Source organism: Eumetopias jubatus, unplaced genomic scaffold (assembly GCF_037043125.1).
Source record: "Eumetopias jubatus isolate StellerSeaLion01/CBP00866 unplaced genomic scaffold, mEumJub1_p1.0 scaffold_17, whole genome shotgun sequence".
NCBI lineage: Eukaryota > Metazoa > Chordata > Mammalia > Carnivora > Otariidae > Eumetopias > Eumetopias jubatus.
In genome coordinates, this window is record NW_028274823.1 from 46873420 (window position 1) to 46887232 (window position 13813).

The 13813-nt window shown below is 38.8% G+C and overlaps 1 protein-coding gene across 6 annotated transcripts in view; it reads right to left on the reverse strand.

The window, feature by feature from the left end:
- The window catches only part of NRG3 (neuregulin 3), a 1101926-nt gene that overhangs the window by 15379 nt on the left and 1072734 nt on the right, over nt 1–13813 (reverse strand). For all 6 annotated transcript variants that reach the window (XM_028098949.2, XM_088019858.1, XM_028098948.2 and 3 more), the window contains exon 6: nt 10135–10261. In XM_028098949.2, coding sequence (XP_027954750.1) covers nt 10135–10261 — 127 coding nt within the window. The remainder of the gene's footprint in view (nt 1–10134; nt 10262–13813) is intronic.

Below are 13813 nucleotides of genomic sequence, written 5' to 3' on the forward strand. Positions count from 1 at the left end.
ATCTTGAGTAAACACTAAAAAATTATAAAAAGAAGTATAATTGATATGTTAAAAGAGGAGAAAAAATGGAATCACACTAAATAATAAAAACCAGAGAAGGAATAGAAAAGAACAAAAGAAATAAAGAACAGGTGCAGGCAAGGAATTGAAAATGGTTATAAATATGGAAGATATTAATCAAACTATATCATTAATCACTTTAAATATGAGTGGTCTAAATACACCAATTAAAAAACAGAGATTATCAGCATGTGTGAGAAAAAAACCCAACTATATGTTGTCTATAAGAAACCCACTTTAAATATAAAGACAGAGATAGAATAAAAGTAAGAGAGGAGGTAAAAATATATCATGCTAAAAGAAAGCTGGAGTAGATATAATAATTTCAGACAAAGCAGACTTCAGAACAAGGAAAAGTTTTTGGGACAAAGAATGATGTAAAAAGTATCATTTACTTAATGATAAAGGGCTAATCCTCCAAGAAGATAAAACAGTTCTTAACATTTATACACCTAGCAACAGAGCATCAAAATACATAAAGCGACAACTGATAGAACCTCAAGGAGAAATAGACAAATCCACTATTATACTTGGAGTGTTCAACACCTGTCTATTAGTAATTGACAGATCCAGCAGTCAGGAAATCATTGAGGATATAGTTGATTCATATAGCACTTTCAATCAACTGCATCTAATTGATACTCATAAAATACTTCTAAAGTGGCAGTCTACACTTTTTTTTTTTTTTTGAGCTCATGGAACATTCATCAAGATAAATCACATTCCTGGCTATAAAATACATCTTAAGAAATTTTTTTAAAAAGATTTTTTATTTTTTAAGTCATCTTTACACCCAGCGTAGGGCTCAAACTCACAACCCTGAGATCAAGAGTCTCATGCTCTACTGACTGAGCCAGCAGCCAGTTGCCCCATCTAAAGAAATTTTTAAGAGATAGAAATCATAAATAGTATATTCTCAGACCATATTGAAATTAAACTAGAAATCAATAAGAAAAAGATAATTGGAAAATCCAAAACTATTTGGAGAGCAAACAACATACTTGTAAATAACAGAAAGGTCAAAGAAAAGTCACAAGAGAAATTTTAAAATATTTTTAACTAAATGATAATGAAAATACAACTTATCAAAATTTGTGTTAGGTAATCAAAGTAGTGATTAGAGATAAATTTACAACATTAAATTCTTACATTTAAAAAGAAGAAATATCTAAACTCAGTCATCTGAATTTCTATCTTAGGAAACTAGAAAAAAAAGAGTAATTTAAACCTGAAACAAGCAGAAGAGAAATAATAAGTTAGAGAATTAATAAAATTGAAAACAGGGGTTTCTGGGTCACTCAGTCGGTTAAGCATCTGCCTTCAGATCAGGTCATGATCCCAGGGTCCTCGGATTGAACCCCACATTGGGCTCCCTGCTTGGCAGGAAGCCTGCTTCTCCCTCTCCCACTCCCCCCGCTGCTTGTGTTCCCTCTTTTGCTGTGTCTCTCTCTGTCAAATAAATAAATAAATTCTTTTAAAAAAATAAAATAAATAAAATAAAATTGAAAACAGGAAAAGAATAGAGAAAATCAACAAAAGCAAAGCTGATGCTTTGAAATGATCAATACCATTGATAAATCTCTGGTTAACCCAGAAAAAAAAAAAAGAGAAAAGATTATCAATAACAGAAGTGAAAGAGGCCATCATTACTACTCCCATGGACAGAAAAAGATTAATAAAGGAACACTATGAATAACTGTATGCCCTCAAATTTGATATCTTAGTTGAAATGGACCAATTTCTTGAAAGACACATGTCATCAAAGTTCATGCAAGAGGAAATAGGTAAGTTTAATCACCCTGTATCTATTAAAGCAACCTCCCTATTAACAAAATAAGTGTCATTTAGGAGATTTGGAGATTCTAGGAAGGAATACAAACTTTGCTAAGGAAAAATGACTGTATTTTATAAATATATGAAAGAACATTAGTGGGAGGTAGGGATCAGGGGCATGCTGTCCTAAGTAACTTTGAAATGAGTGGAATCTTTAGACTAAAGGAAAAGTACTGCTCATAAACACTATCTGGCTGATGGATATATCTTTGATCCGTCTGCTGAGAGGGCTTAGAAGCAAGGACATACTCAACAAAAACCTACAGAAAACCTATACTGAACTGAAGAAGTATGTCAAAATGACACAGGAACCAACTGAAAGAGCTACCAATGACCACAGCTGAAAGAAGTTGATATAAAATAAGAAAAAAATATTTATTGAATTATAACTCAAAGTATAAAATAAGTATCCATGAATTCATATTGTTAGATAAATGATGGACTTAATAAATAAATGAGGAACAAGAGATAAACTCTTTGCAGTAGCATTCCAAATAACATGTAGATACTCTGCCTTTATGAAGGGGGTGCATAACTCCCACTCCTTAAGTGTGGGCTACAGAGTCACTTCCTTCCAAAGAGAACTCTATAGAAAGGAAGGGAAGAGTAAGATCACAGGGGAGACTCCTACCTCAGGTGACAAAGTAATCATTAACAGTGTTAAATCATATTGATAATGTGCACTTTTGATGAGTGATGATTTGGCACTTTATCTCTGTTGTCTTTCTCCCCACACTCCATTACCCCCAATCTAATCCGAGAAAAACATCAAACTAGTTCCAGTAGAGGAGCATCTTACACAATACCTGACCACTACTCCTAAAAACTGTCAGAGCCACTAAAACAAGGAAAATCTGACAAACTGTCACAGCCAAGAGGACATATGACAACCAAATGTTATGTGGTATCCTGGATGGAATCCTGGAACAGAAACAATTAGGTAAAAACTGAGGAGACCTGAATGAACTCTGGATTTGTGTTAGTAATAAGGCATCACTGTGGGTTCATTAATTTTAACAAATGTACCATGTTAATATACGAGGCTAATAGGAAAAACTGAGTAGAGTGTACATAGGAACGCACTGTACTATTTTTGCAACTTTTCTGTAAATCTAAAACTGCCTTAAAAAATAAAGTCTACTTTAAAAAATAAAAAAGTTTAAAAAAAGCAAAAGATACATACCCCCAAAAAAGAAGCAGAAGAAGCAGAAGCAGAAGCAGAAGCAGAAGCAGCAGCAGCAGCAGCAGCAGCAGCAGCAGAAGAAGAAGAAGAAGAAGAAGAAGAAGAAGCAGAAGAAGCAGAAGAAGCAGAAGCAGAAGCAGAAGCAGCAGCAGCAGCAGCAGCAGCAGCAGAAGAAGAAGAAGAAGAAGAAGAAGAAGAAGAACAACAACAACAACAACAACAACAAGGATGGGGAGGAGGAGGGGCTGGGAGGAGGAGGAAGAGAGGAATTTAGAGACTAAAGGTAGAATTCAGTCTCTATTTTCAGCTATAGGCCCTCAAGGTGTAGAATCCACTCAGCAAACAGCCTGCAACAAACCTCCTTAAAGGCGGCTTAACTGACCACAATTATAGCCTTTGGACATTTTTATGCTTTATGCTGAAAGCATTTCTTATGGTTCCTTCCAAAAGGTATACACTTCCATCCCTGGGAGGAGTTACAGTCTGCATAATTTTATCCATGAGATAATATCTCCAGTGAAGCTGCCCGCCTGACCCTTTCCATTAACATTGCTGTACACTGTTACAAAGTATGGTAGGTGACTTCATGTTCTTTTCTTGCATTCGTACAGATCTTGACTTTTTGTGTGTGTACCTGTTTTGTTAAAACCTCATTCGGTATAATGTACAAAATGTCACTTTAATACCTAATAAGGAGATGCCACGGTCCATTCACTGGTCCTTTCAACATGCGCTGAATTGATTTCCTTTTAAACACCCACAGAGGCCCTGGTCAGTACTGTTATCTCTTGGCGAAGCACTCATCCCAACTGGCTTTCCTGAAAGCCCGCCTTTTGGGGGCTCCTGGCTGCTGCAGACCTCCACTGTTGTTTGCACTGTCACCTGCCTTTCTCCTAACACACTGTTGATGGTGCACCAAAATCAGTAGACCTGTCAAATGAAGCAGGCTCATGTTGGAAGTGGAGCGCCGACGTTTCCAGGTCTGCCTGATACTCGCAGCAAGAGTCAGAAGGGTAAATGAAAGTGTGTCTGTGTTGGAAAGCAATGATGACAGAGCTGATAATCACCTGGTCTGGAACCCCAGGCAATAATGGCAGGAAGGAGGATATTTTTAAAGGGTTTTAAATGTCTCTCTCTCTCTCTGCATTGCTCCCAACTCCTCTTTGTCTGTGTCAAAATGTTCTTTACTGGAAGTCTGACTTAGGAGCCCAGAGCATGTTGAAAATGAGTGGTTAAGGTATATTTTAAAGTGTGATTTCTGATGCAAGTAATTAAAAACAATTTGACCACTGTTGCTGTTAGGAAATTTTGCACCATATCCCACGCAAGAAGAACTATGCCAATTGCAGTCAAATTTCAACCCATTTCCATGGAAGCAAGATACCCTTTCTATGCACGGGCTATAGCAAGCACTCCTCCTCACTCCTACCCCCTATGACCCACCTTCTCACCTCAACCATGTGCCCCTTTCAGCCAGCGAGACTGAGCACATGCCATCATTCCCTCTTCTGAGGGAGCTCTTTGCTATTCTTATATTGTCAGGTCAGCTCCCAGACCTGCCTTCTATAAGCTCTAACAGGACTGTTCACTCACTGTTGACTGGAGGCCTTGGCAGATTCCTTGTCGGATTTTTTTGGTTAATATCTCTCACCTACAGTAATCAGTAAGCTCCTTGAAAGTAAGGACACTGTCATTTTGGGTCATCATTATATCCCTGGTCCTTAATGCAGTGCCTGGTCCTTACTAAATATTTAATATATATTTGAATAGACGAATGTATGAATCTATAGTGAATCAGTAAGTTAGAATTTGATATATACAACAAGAGATCAAGTTTTAAACCAGAACTATTCAAAGTTAATGTTGATTCATGCTATAAAGAAGTTACCGATTACCTCTTCTGACCAACCCTCTTACAACTATCTGACGAACTTCAACTCACTCCCAAGACTCAGTTCGTATGTCACCTACTTTGGGCAGGATTCAGTATTCCCCCCAGACAATCACAGATGTCCTTTTCCATTCTCTGATAGCTCTGTGACTTCATGTATATGCTTACATACTTGTTTCTACCACGAGCCTGTGAGGTCCCTGAGGTCAGGATCCATCTCTTTGTAAGCTTTTCATACAGTACCCAGCAGAGAGAAGTGTTTAATAAGTATTATAGAATAAATGGATGCCTCTCTCTACCAATTATCAAGGCTGTGTTAGGCATTAAATTCTTAAGACTCTCCCAATGCATGCAAATATTATCTTTCAATTCTTCCTCATTGAATGTTACTCCCCTAAACCTATCTTTCCTGAGAGGGTTCTTGAAAAAAGGGTGGGAAGGTGTACATAATTTTATTCCCTTACTTTTCACTTAGGTATATTTTCTCTTGATTTTAAGAGAGAAGGGAATCATCTCTCTTTTTTTAATCTTTATTGTTATGTTAATCACCAACATTACATCATCAGTTTTTGATGTAGTGTGATCATCTGTCTTTTAATGACTTCTCTTTCTGATCCCTGAATCAGGCTGAGAAGTGTCGCTCAGTATGGAAGTTATAACGCTAGCTCTAGCCCGCTCTCACGCAGCACACAGTCAATGAGGTCAGTTCATCTCTCTGAGTCACAAATGCTTCATCTGTTAATGACGGTAAGGCGCTCGACGCTTCTACCTCACTGCCAGGTCTAGTTCTGCAGCCTCTGAGTCAAGTGTTTCCAGAGTATCATGTTGCTTCACGGGACTAGGTGTTTCACATCTTGTTAAATGACTATAAAGTGAAACACTTCCCCATGAATGTTTAATGAACTTAAGGGAATGCCAGACGCAGACAATTCATTTGTTAAACACTGCAATTTGCAAAGAATTTCAAGTAGTTAACCTGGGCTTCATGATAAAATAAAGATTTGCCTGATATGGTGTCCCAGCAGGAAATTTTCCCTCCCAAGGATTAGAGTGTTTGTGGATGACCCATCACCCTCTGTGTAGTAGAAACAATGATTAGAACTCCTATGCTGGGCATTCAGAATGCCAGACGCAGACAATTCATTTGTTAAACACTGCAATTTGCAAAGAATTTCAAGTAGTTAACCTGGGCTTCATGATAAAATAAAGATTTGCCTGATATGGTGTCCCAGCAGGAAATTTTCCCTCCCAAGGATTAGAGTGTTTGTGGATGACCCATTAGCCTCTGTGTAGTAGAAACAATGATTAGAACTCCTATGCTGGGCATTCAGAATTTCCTACTGGATGCACTATGCAACTTGAGCTTGGACTCTGGATTTCCTCTCTACTCTTATATTTGGGGAGGACAATTTTCTGTTGGCAGGGGGAGGGCTATCCTGTACATTGTGAAATATGTATCAGCACTTCTGCCCGCTGCTCATAGATGCCTCTCAAGCTGTAACACTCAAAGTCTCTCCAGACTTTGCCAAAAGTTCTCTGGGGCAACACTGCCCCCTGATGAACCACTGAGTTATAAAGATGTGAGTTTGCCTTTCTGCTACTCACAGGCAGTCTGGCAGCGATAAAAATTTTTTGAGTCCCATTTCCCTCTTCTGCACATAGAGGGTGTAAATTAAGTCGTTGCTGTTAGGACGAAATGAGGTGATGTATTTATATCATTTAGCATGATTCTGTATATGTACTCAGTCCATGATATTTGCTATTATGATGATCACGATTTCATTTATCATTGTTTGCTTTTAACATTGACGTTGGTATTTCCTCAAAGATCTTGGCAGAAGAAGAAAAAAGAATAGACCTACAAAGAAAAACTGCTTTACTGAATTTTCTTCAATACCCTTGCTCTTTTCAATATTCATGCAAAAAATCTGAGCCACACATCAGATTACTGCTTGCCCTCAGACCAGGGCTACCTGGCTTCCAGCTGCATAGATGTCCTCCATACTTCTTGCATATCTTCAGCATAAAATGGAAGGAGAGCAAATGCTCTTAAAACTTTCTGTTCCTTTCCAATGTATTATTGATATATATTCTCCATTACTATTTTCTCCCATGATACACTACATGAAAAACTACAGTCCAATTGTTATTTGATTCTTATAACAAAAATAGGAGCAAGAGTATCAGCAGGGACATAACTCACCAGACTGAACATTTGACTAGAAATATATGGACTAAGAGTGTACTACACAGTCAAATAGTTAAATGTAAATTTAAAAAAATACCATGTTCTCCTATTAAATTAGGAAAAGAAATGATGACAAAGGTATAACAAAGCTAGTAGTGACCCACATTGCTTTCTAGCACTGAAATTGATATGTGCCTGTGGGAAAGCAGCTTATTTATTCCAGTCTAGTCTGGTTAAAGGGACCCTCTCAGGCAGTCCCTTGGGCCCAAGCAGGCAAAGTGTAGGACGTTATGGCCAGCATGCATGTGTCTCCTCGATGCACCTCACTCTCCTTCTCCAGGGTCCTTACAAGCCTTCCTTTCCTATCTATTCTCTGCCTCAACTCCCAGCCCAACCTAAAACTGATGATCCCTTGAAATGTATTGTCGTAGCTGACCACACACCAAGTCAGAGAAAAAAAAAAATGTCCTATATGTACTTTCTTTATCCCAAATGGGAGAAATATAAAGACACTTTGCCACATCTTATCTTAGGCCCTGTGGGAACGGTCTAGTTGAGCCCACCCTCTGCTTCCTTGGCTAACATACAAAATGTGGGTATGGGTGGGCCAGAGAGGGGAGGAGAGGGAAAGAAAAAGAAAAGAAAATCCAATGTGCCCAAAAGTCTTTCAAATGTTGCAACCCCTACACTTTGTAATTTCTTGTTATTCTAATTCTAATCATTCCAATCAAATGAGGGGTGGGGATGCATATGAATGAGGAGTCTATTTTCGTATGCCTTTAAGAGTAAACAATAGGAAAGAACAGGAATGTCTGTCTAGAAGAGAAGTGTGAGGACCTTGTGAAGTGGCCACCTTGTGGACAATTATGCTATCTCTCGAATGAGTTCGTGGAGAGCATAAAGCAGACAGAAAATCCTATTGATCTTCTGTTTGGTGAAAATGAAGGATACAGAACTATATGTGTGTTTTGGTTGCAACCTTGTAAAATGCATAGGAACTGACCGAGACTCTTCCCAACCAAACTCTAGACAGGCTCCTCTGAGCCCTCTTTTCTGCTGGGCCTTAACTTTGGCCTCTAAGAACTGCAGATTCCCAGCACAAATGACTTCATTCACTCATCCCCACACTAAAAGACTTGAGTAAACTCTAATATAGTCTCTCTCTTTGTTTTTTAATAGCCTCTAATAGCTCAAGGCTTCACCCCTAGAATGACCCTAACTTTCCTTAAAACGCCTGCCTGAAAAACAAAAACAAAAACTCCAAAGTCTCCAAAAGAATTTACTGTTTGTTCTAGCCAACCCTGGAGGAGGAAAGGCCCCTGACCTGCCTTTCTTGGAGCATTTACTTGAACAAGGCTTATAAATGTAAGCTGCCCTTTGTCATTTTGAGATGTATATGTATCTCCAACAATTCAGGAGTTTCTTTCTCAAGGACCTGAAAGCCAAATCTTTGAAATGTAATAAGGAAGGATAGGACCTCTGTCCCCCTGTCTCTGTGGAAGTAACAGAATTCTAAACTCCATTAGTTGTCATCTAACAGACACAGCTGACTAAGTACACTGACTGGCTCTGATTTTTCACTTCCCTGACTCTGTCAAGCCCCCACTGATTTCTCTCTCTATTCCCTCATTCTCCCTTTAAAACAACCAGTCACCTCTGTACAAACTGAAGTTGAGTTTAGTTCGTGCTGGAGCTTCTTCCATAATGCAATAATACATTACTGATTAAAATCTGTCCTTACTATCTTAACTACTGACTGGCTTTGTTTCTCTTCAGCAAGTCCAGTTGCTAAGGAATTGAAACCTTCCATCACTGCATTTGTGTGGTGAGGTGGCGAGATAATAACTCAGAAATCATTAGCAAAACCATCCTTCCTGTTACAGAAAAGAACAGTCCCCACATAACTATGATTACAAGTTTAACAAAACTTTGCTGGGAAGCAATTCTGATTTATGAATTCCACACTAAACATCTAAGTACATCTGTTATGCATAGCAAATGGTGGACTTTCTGGGTAATGACTTTTTAGAATCACAAATGATGTATAAATTCCCAGTGATTTATGCATGGGGAGGGGCATGAATATGTCCTGGGTGATTGTCTATTATACTCAAATACTAGGTTTATACCACGGCTTTGTTCCTTCCTTTTGTGTCTCAGAATCCGGAAGTGCAATCTTATATGGGGGCAAAGAACTGTTACTACCTTGAGAGGACTATTTCAGTATGTCTTAGATGATATTTGCTTGTCTTTAATTAGTGTTTTGTAATGTATCTCAGAAATGATTAAAACAACTGTAGAAAGAATGTAGGATTCAAAGAGCTCATATTTCAAGTTCTGCTATCTATTTAAAGTTTGGTATCAGGACATACTGACTCTGAGACTACAACTCTCCCTTCCCACGTCTCGTACCTTTGACATCTCTCACACCCCTTACCTTGGAGCTGCTTGAATATAGTACACATTCCATGGCTTTATTTTTTGTTTTTCCTAGTCTCTTTTCCTTTGCTCTTTGACTAGCTGATGAACATGTCACCCATCCAGCTCCCTTTGGTTTCTTCGCCAATCTTTTGGAATGTCAACCATTTCAGCCCACATACCCCCTCTGGTTCTGGTGTCTGTATCTCTTACCACATTTAAGTTCGCATAAGGTAGAGAACATTGTACCCCTGGCCCCCAGCACAATTTCCAACACATAGTTAGAATGTAATAAGTCATATGGAACAAACAAATGAAGCTCTTTTTGCTTCTAGAGATTAATTTATATTGCAGATTGTAATCAAAAGCTGAGATTTAATTTTTCTCTGTTTCAGCTTGTACATGTGCACGTGCCTACACAGCGAACTGCAAGATGATTTAAGGAAAAATCCACAAAGTACTGAAAAAAAATATACAAGTCTGATCCCAAGCTCCCCTTCCCCTCTGAACTGGAAGCACTGAGGTGGGTTCGAGGAACAGAGGTATAGACAGGAAACTTACATTTTGCAGTTGGACATGATTTTTCACCAAGTTCTCTGACTTTGCCATTGTGTTGGATGCTTTGAGGCTATAGTTTTTACCATTTTGTGGTTCTTTCAGCTGCTCTTGAATTTGTTTAGCTTGTTTCCTGCAGGTTTAAATAAATGAACACATAAGTAGTTACATCAGTTTGTTCTATTCATATTTTGGGGGTTCATTCATTCCCAACATCTATATTTGTCATTTGTGAAAGCTGGAAAACTCATTTAACTAACAACATCCTTCCTTCATTTTCAACCCACCAACCCCATTTGATAAGTTCTAATCTGGAGAGAAGCTGGTTTTATCTATCAGCATCCTGGGATTCACACCCAGTGGTGTGCCAAGGGCAGACAGAAGCATAACACATCATCCTGGCCCCCAGAGATGCAAGAGGTCCCTAACTCTTAGTGCTCAGAGGTAAAGAATTAGAAATGCTCTGAAGTTAACCAGTGGAAAAATTTGAAGCTTGTACCTAGCAGCCACATATAACATAGTAGCAAATTTACATCTCTATTTGTTACATTTACGTTTCCAAACATGTGTAGCTTGATTGCATAGCCTGCATATATATTTTCTCTTATACAATTTAGAAATAGTTCATTTATTGTTACCATTAGACCCGAATGTAAAGATTTTTATTTCTACTTTGTAAATAATAATGAAAATATAGTTCAGTCTTGAAAGAACATCTGTTATGTGCCAAGCATCATTTTAAGTGTTTTCCATGTATCAACTCACTTATTCTTCACTATAATGCTGTGTGATGAGGCATTAACCTATACTCATTTAATATATGAGGAAACTGAGGCACAGAGAAGTTAAATAATTTTTCCAAAGTCACATTGCTAGTAAGTGGTGGAGCTGAATTTGAACCCAGCCCATCTGGCTGCATACTCTGTACTCTCAACCACCACTTGGGACTGTCAAATCACTTGCCCATATTCCCACAGCTTCTCAGTGGGAAGACTGAGACTATTCTTGAGTTTCAGATTCTGAGTAAAGTACTCTTGCCTACCTATGTGGGTGACTGTTGCTTAAGTCACACCAGAAGGATGCAACAAACTACTCCCTTATTAGCTGCTCTCTTCCAAGGGCTTTACAGTAATTATCTATCAGCAGAAGACTCAGTGCCCATAAACACACACACATATTGCAGAATCATTCTGCCAGCCCGAACTTTTAACTCTTCCTAAGATCCCTGTCAAAGATAGAGCCTTTGGTGGATTATGTGCACGGTTTCCTGCAGAGAACTTTTCCTGAGAATGGACTTGGGTATCAGAGGGATCGGGATTTGAATCCCACCACTGCCACCCACCACTTCTATATTGATTTCCTAAATCGAAATGACTGTTTTCCTAAACTTCTCTGAGGCTCAGTTTCCTCATCTGTGCATGGTGTTGTAAAAGCTAACTTCCATGGATACTGTAGAAACCGAATATGAGAACACCTGTAAGGTGTTGATCTGCTCCCCTTATTATTTAGCAAGCTTAGTTGTATGGGCAGATCCTACAGAGAAATTAGAACATTGGCTCAAAGATGAAAGAAAGGATGGTATTAATTGCATCTCTCACAAGCAAGTGACAGTGTTTGCTACCAGATTTGGAAGCTCTGAGCATCATTAACTCTTTTGAATTTATAATAGCAGTGATGTAGCTCTGTTTGTTTAAAAAAAATTTTTTTTTATCTTTTCAATTTTGGGGGGGGCTTTTATCTCCAGTACTTTTAGTTGCTTTAATCCAGTTGTAATAATATATCTATTTCTTAAGAGCTAATCTGTAGCCTATTGTTAAAAATAAATCTATTATATCAGCATTTTATGAAGCACATTATAGCCACAAAATCCCATCAGGGATTCACTGATGAAGGAAACAGGAGATCAGGAGGTTCTACCCAAGTAAATTATCATGAGGCAGTAAAGGGGGCTTGGCACAGAGTGAGGACCCAGTTACTCTCTGAAGGATTAAATAGTAGAAATATTAACTATCTGTTAATTAACTAATTAATTCTGTAATTCAGTGTCTGGGAAATGCTGACTTCTGAAGGAATTTTCCTCATAAAAACATGTGACTGCATTTTCCTAAATCCTTATATAATTTGCTTTCCTTACTGGCTTCTAAAGTCCTGACTCACTAATATTCCAGGATAAACAGACTTTCCTTTCTCAACCAGAAAGGTATCATCCCTACCCTGTCCCAAACACACATATTTTTGCTCTTTCCTCTCTCACCCAGCAAATGGGAACCAGGACAGGAGAGGTGTCTGATTAAAATACCATTAGCTCTCTCACAAGAGTCAATGCTCTGGGAAAGACAAGATACAGGCATTGTACACTAGAACCCTGCTAGCCTAACAATGTCAGTGTTAACATTTTATAGTTTGTTGAGATTTAAGTTTCTCTGGTCCAGTTCATCAGAAAGAAATGGCATGTAAGTTGTGGAATATCAGGCATCACAAGTCCACTGGTTGGCATTACTGGTAATGTTGTGGGATGGGTTCCTGGGGAAGCAGGCACTGAGAGGGAGACAGCATGCAGGATTTTTATTAGGGGAGGCACTTTGGATCAAGACATGTGGAATGAAAGAATGAAAGGAAGGGAAGCAGGACTGGGCTGAGGGACAAACTGGAACATAATGCAGTCTCAGTGAAGAGCTCAGCAAATCCCTTGGGGGGCTCTGAAACTGGCATGGCCTTGCACTCTAAGTTGGGGCAAAGATCGAGGCCTTCGGAGCCTCACTTTGACCTGTCATTGGAGGTGCTATCTCAAGTCAGAGCAAGGCAACTCTTAATCATATTTGTTTTAGCAACTGGAGGGCTAAGATCTTCACTGCTCGAGAGAATCAAAGCTGCATATCAGAGCATTCACTGCCTGTCTTCAACAGGCTTTCTTTGGGCTAAAATCTTTGACTTCCGAAGGTGATACCTATAGTCAGGACTGGTTTTTACTGGGAGCACCATTTTTTCCTTTTTCCTTCTGTTTTTCCCAGTCGCGATCATTATTTGTCCTAGCTTCTGCCTCCTGGAACATCTCCTCTCCTATCCCAATTCCGTTTTTTAGAGCTGAATTGTGTCTTGCACTTCCCAAGTCTACTAAGGACTCCTACAGGCAGCCTCACACTTCTTACCCATATGAGTTGAAAGTAAAAAGAAACCTGGAAGAATTTAAAGTTGCCACATGAGCCCCATCAGCCAGATTTGAGTAACTCAACTAATAGTTCCATTAACCACTTATGGGAATAAATGGACTTATTGGAAGTGGTGAGAAGATAATTTCTTTCCTTGTGTCCTTTAGAGTTATGGAGGTTCAATTAACTCAGAAAATCCTCTAAATCCAAGAAGGTGTTGATCACTTCTACCTCATCATGTTATCTGCCTTCATACTTTCGTCTGCTAACAATTTGCTATAATATTCCATGTGGTGAGGTCAAGCCATACCAAGGGTCACAAGACAATGGACAAAGGACCAGAGTGGTGGATCTGAGGGATTATTGGAACTGAAATATGAATGATCCAAGGGAATGTGAGCTTTTGGGTAACTCCTGACTTTCTCTGGCTAGAAACTGTATATCCCAGTATACAGAATGCTGGTTTGAGTGAATTTATTTAAAAACCAATGATGGAGAGTTCCTAGAACCCTAGAAGACTTGGCACTTCCAAGATG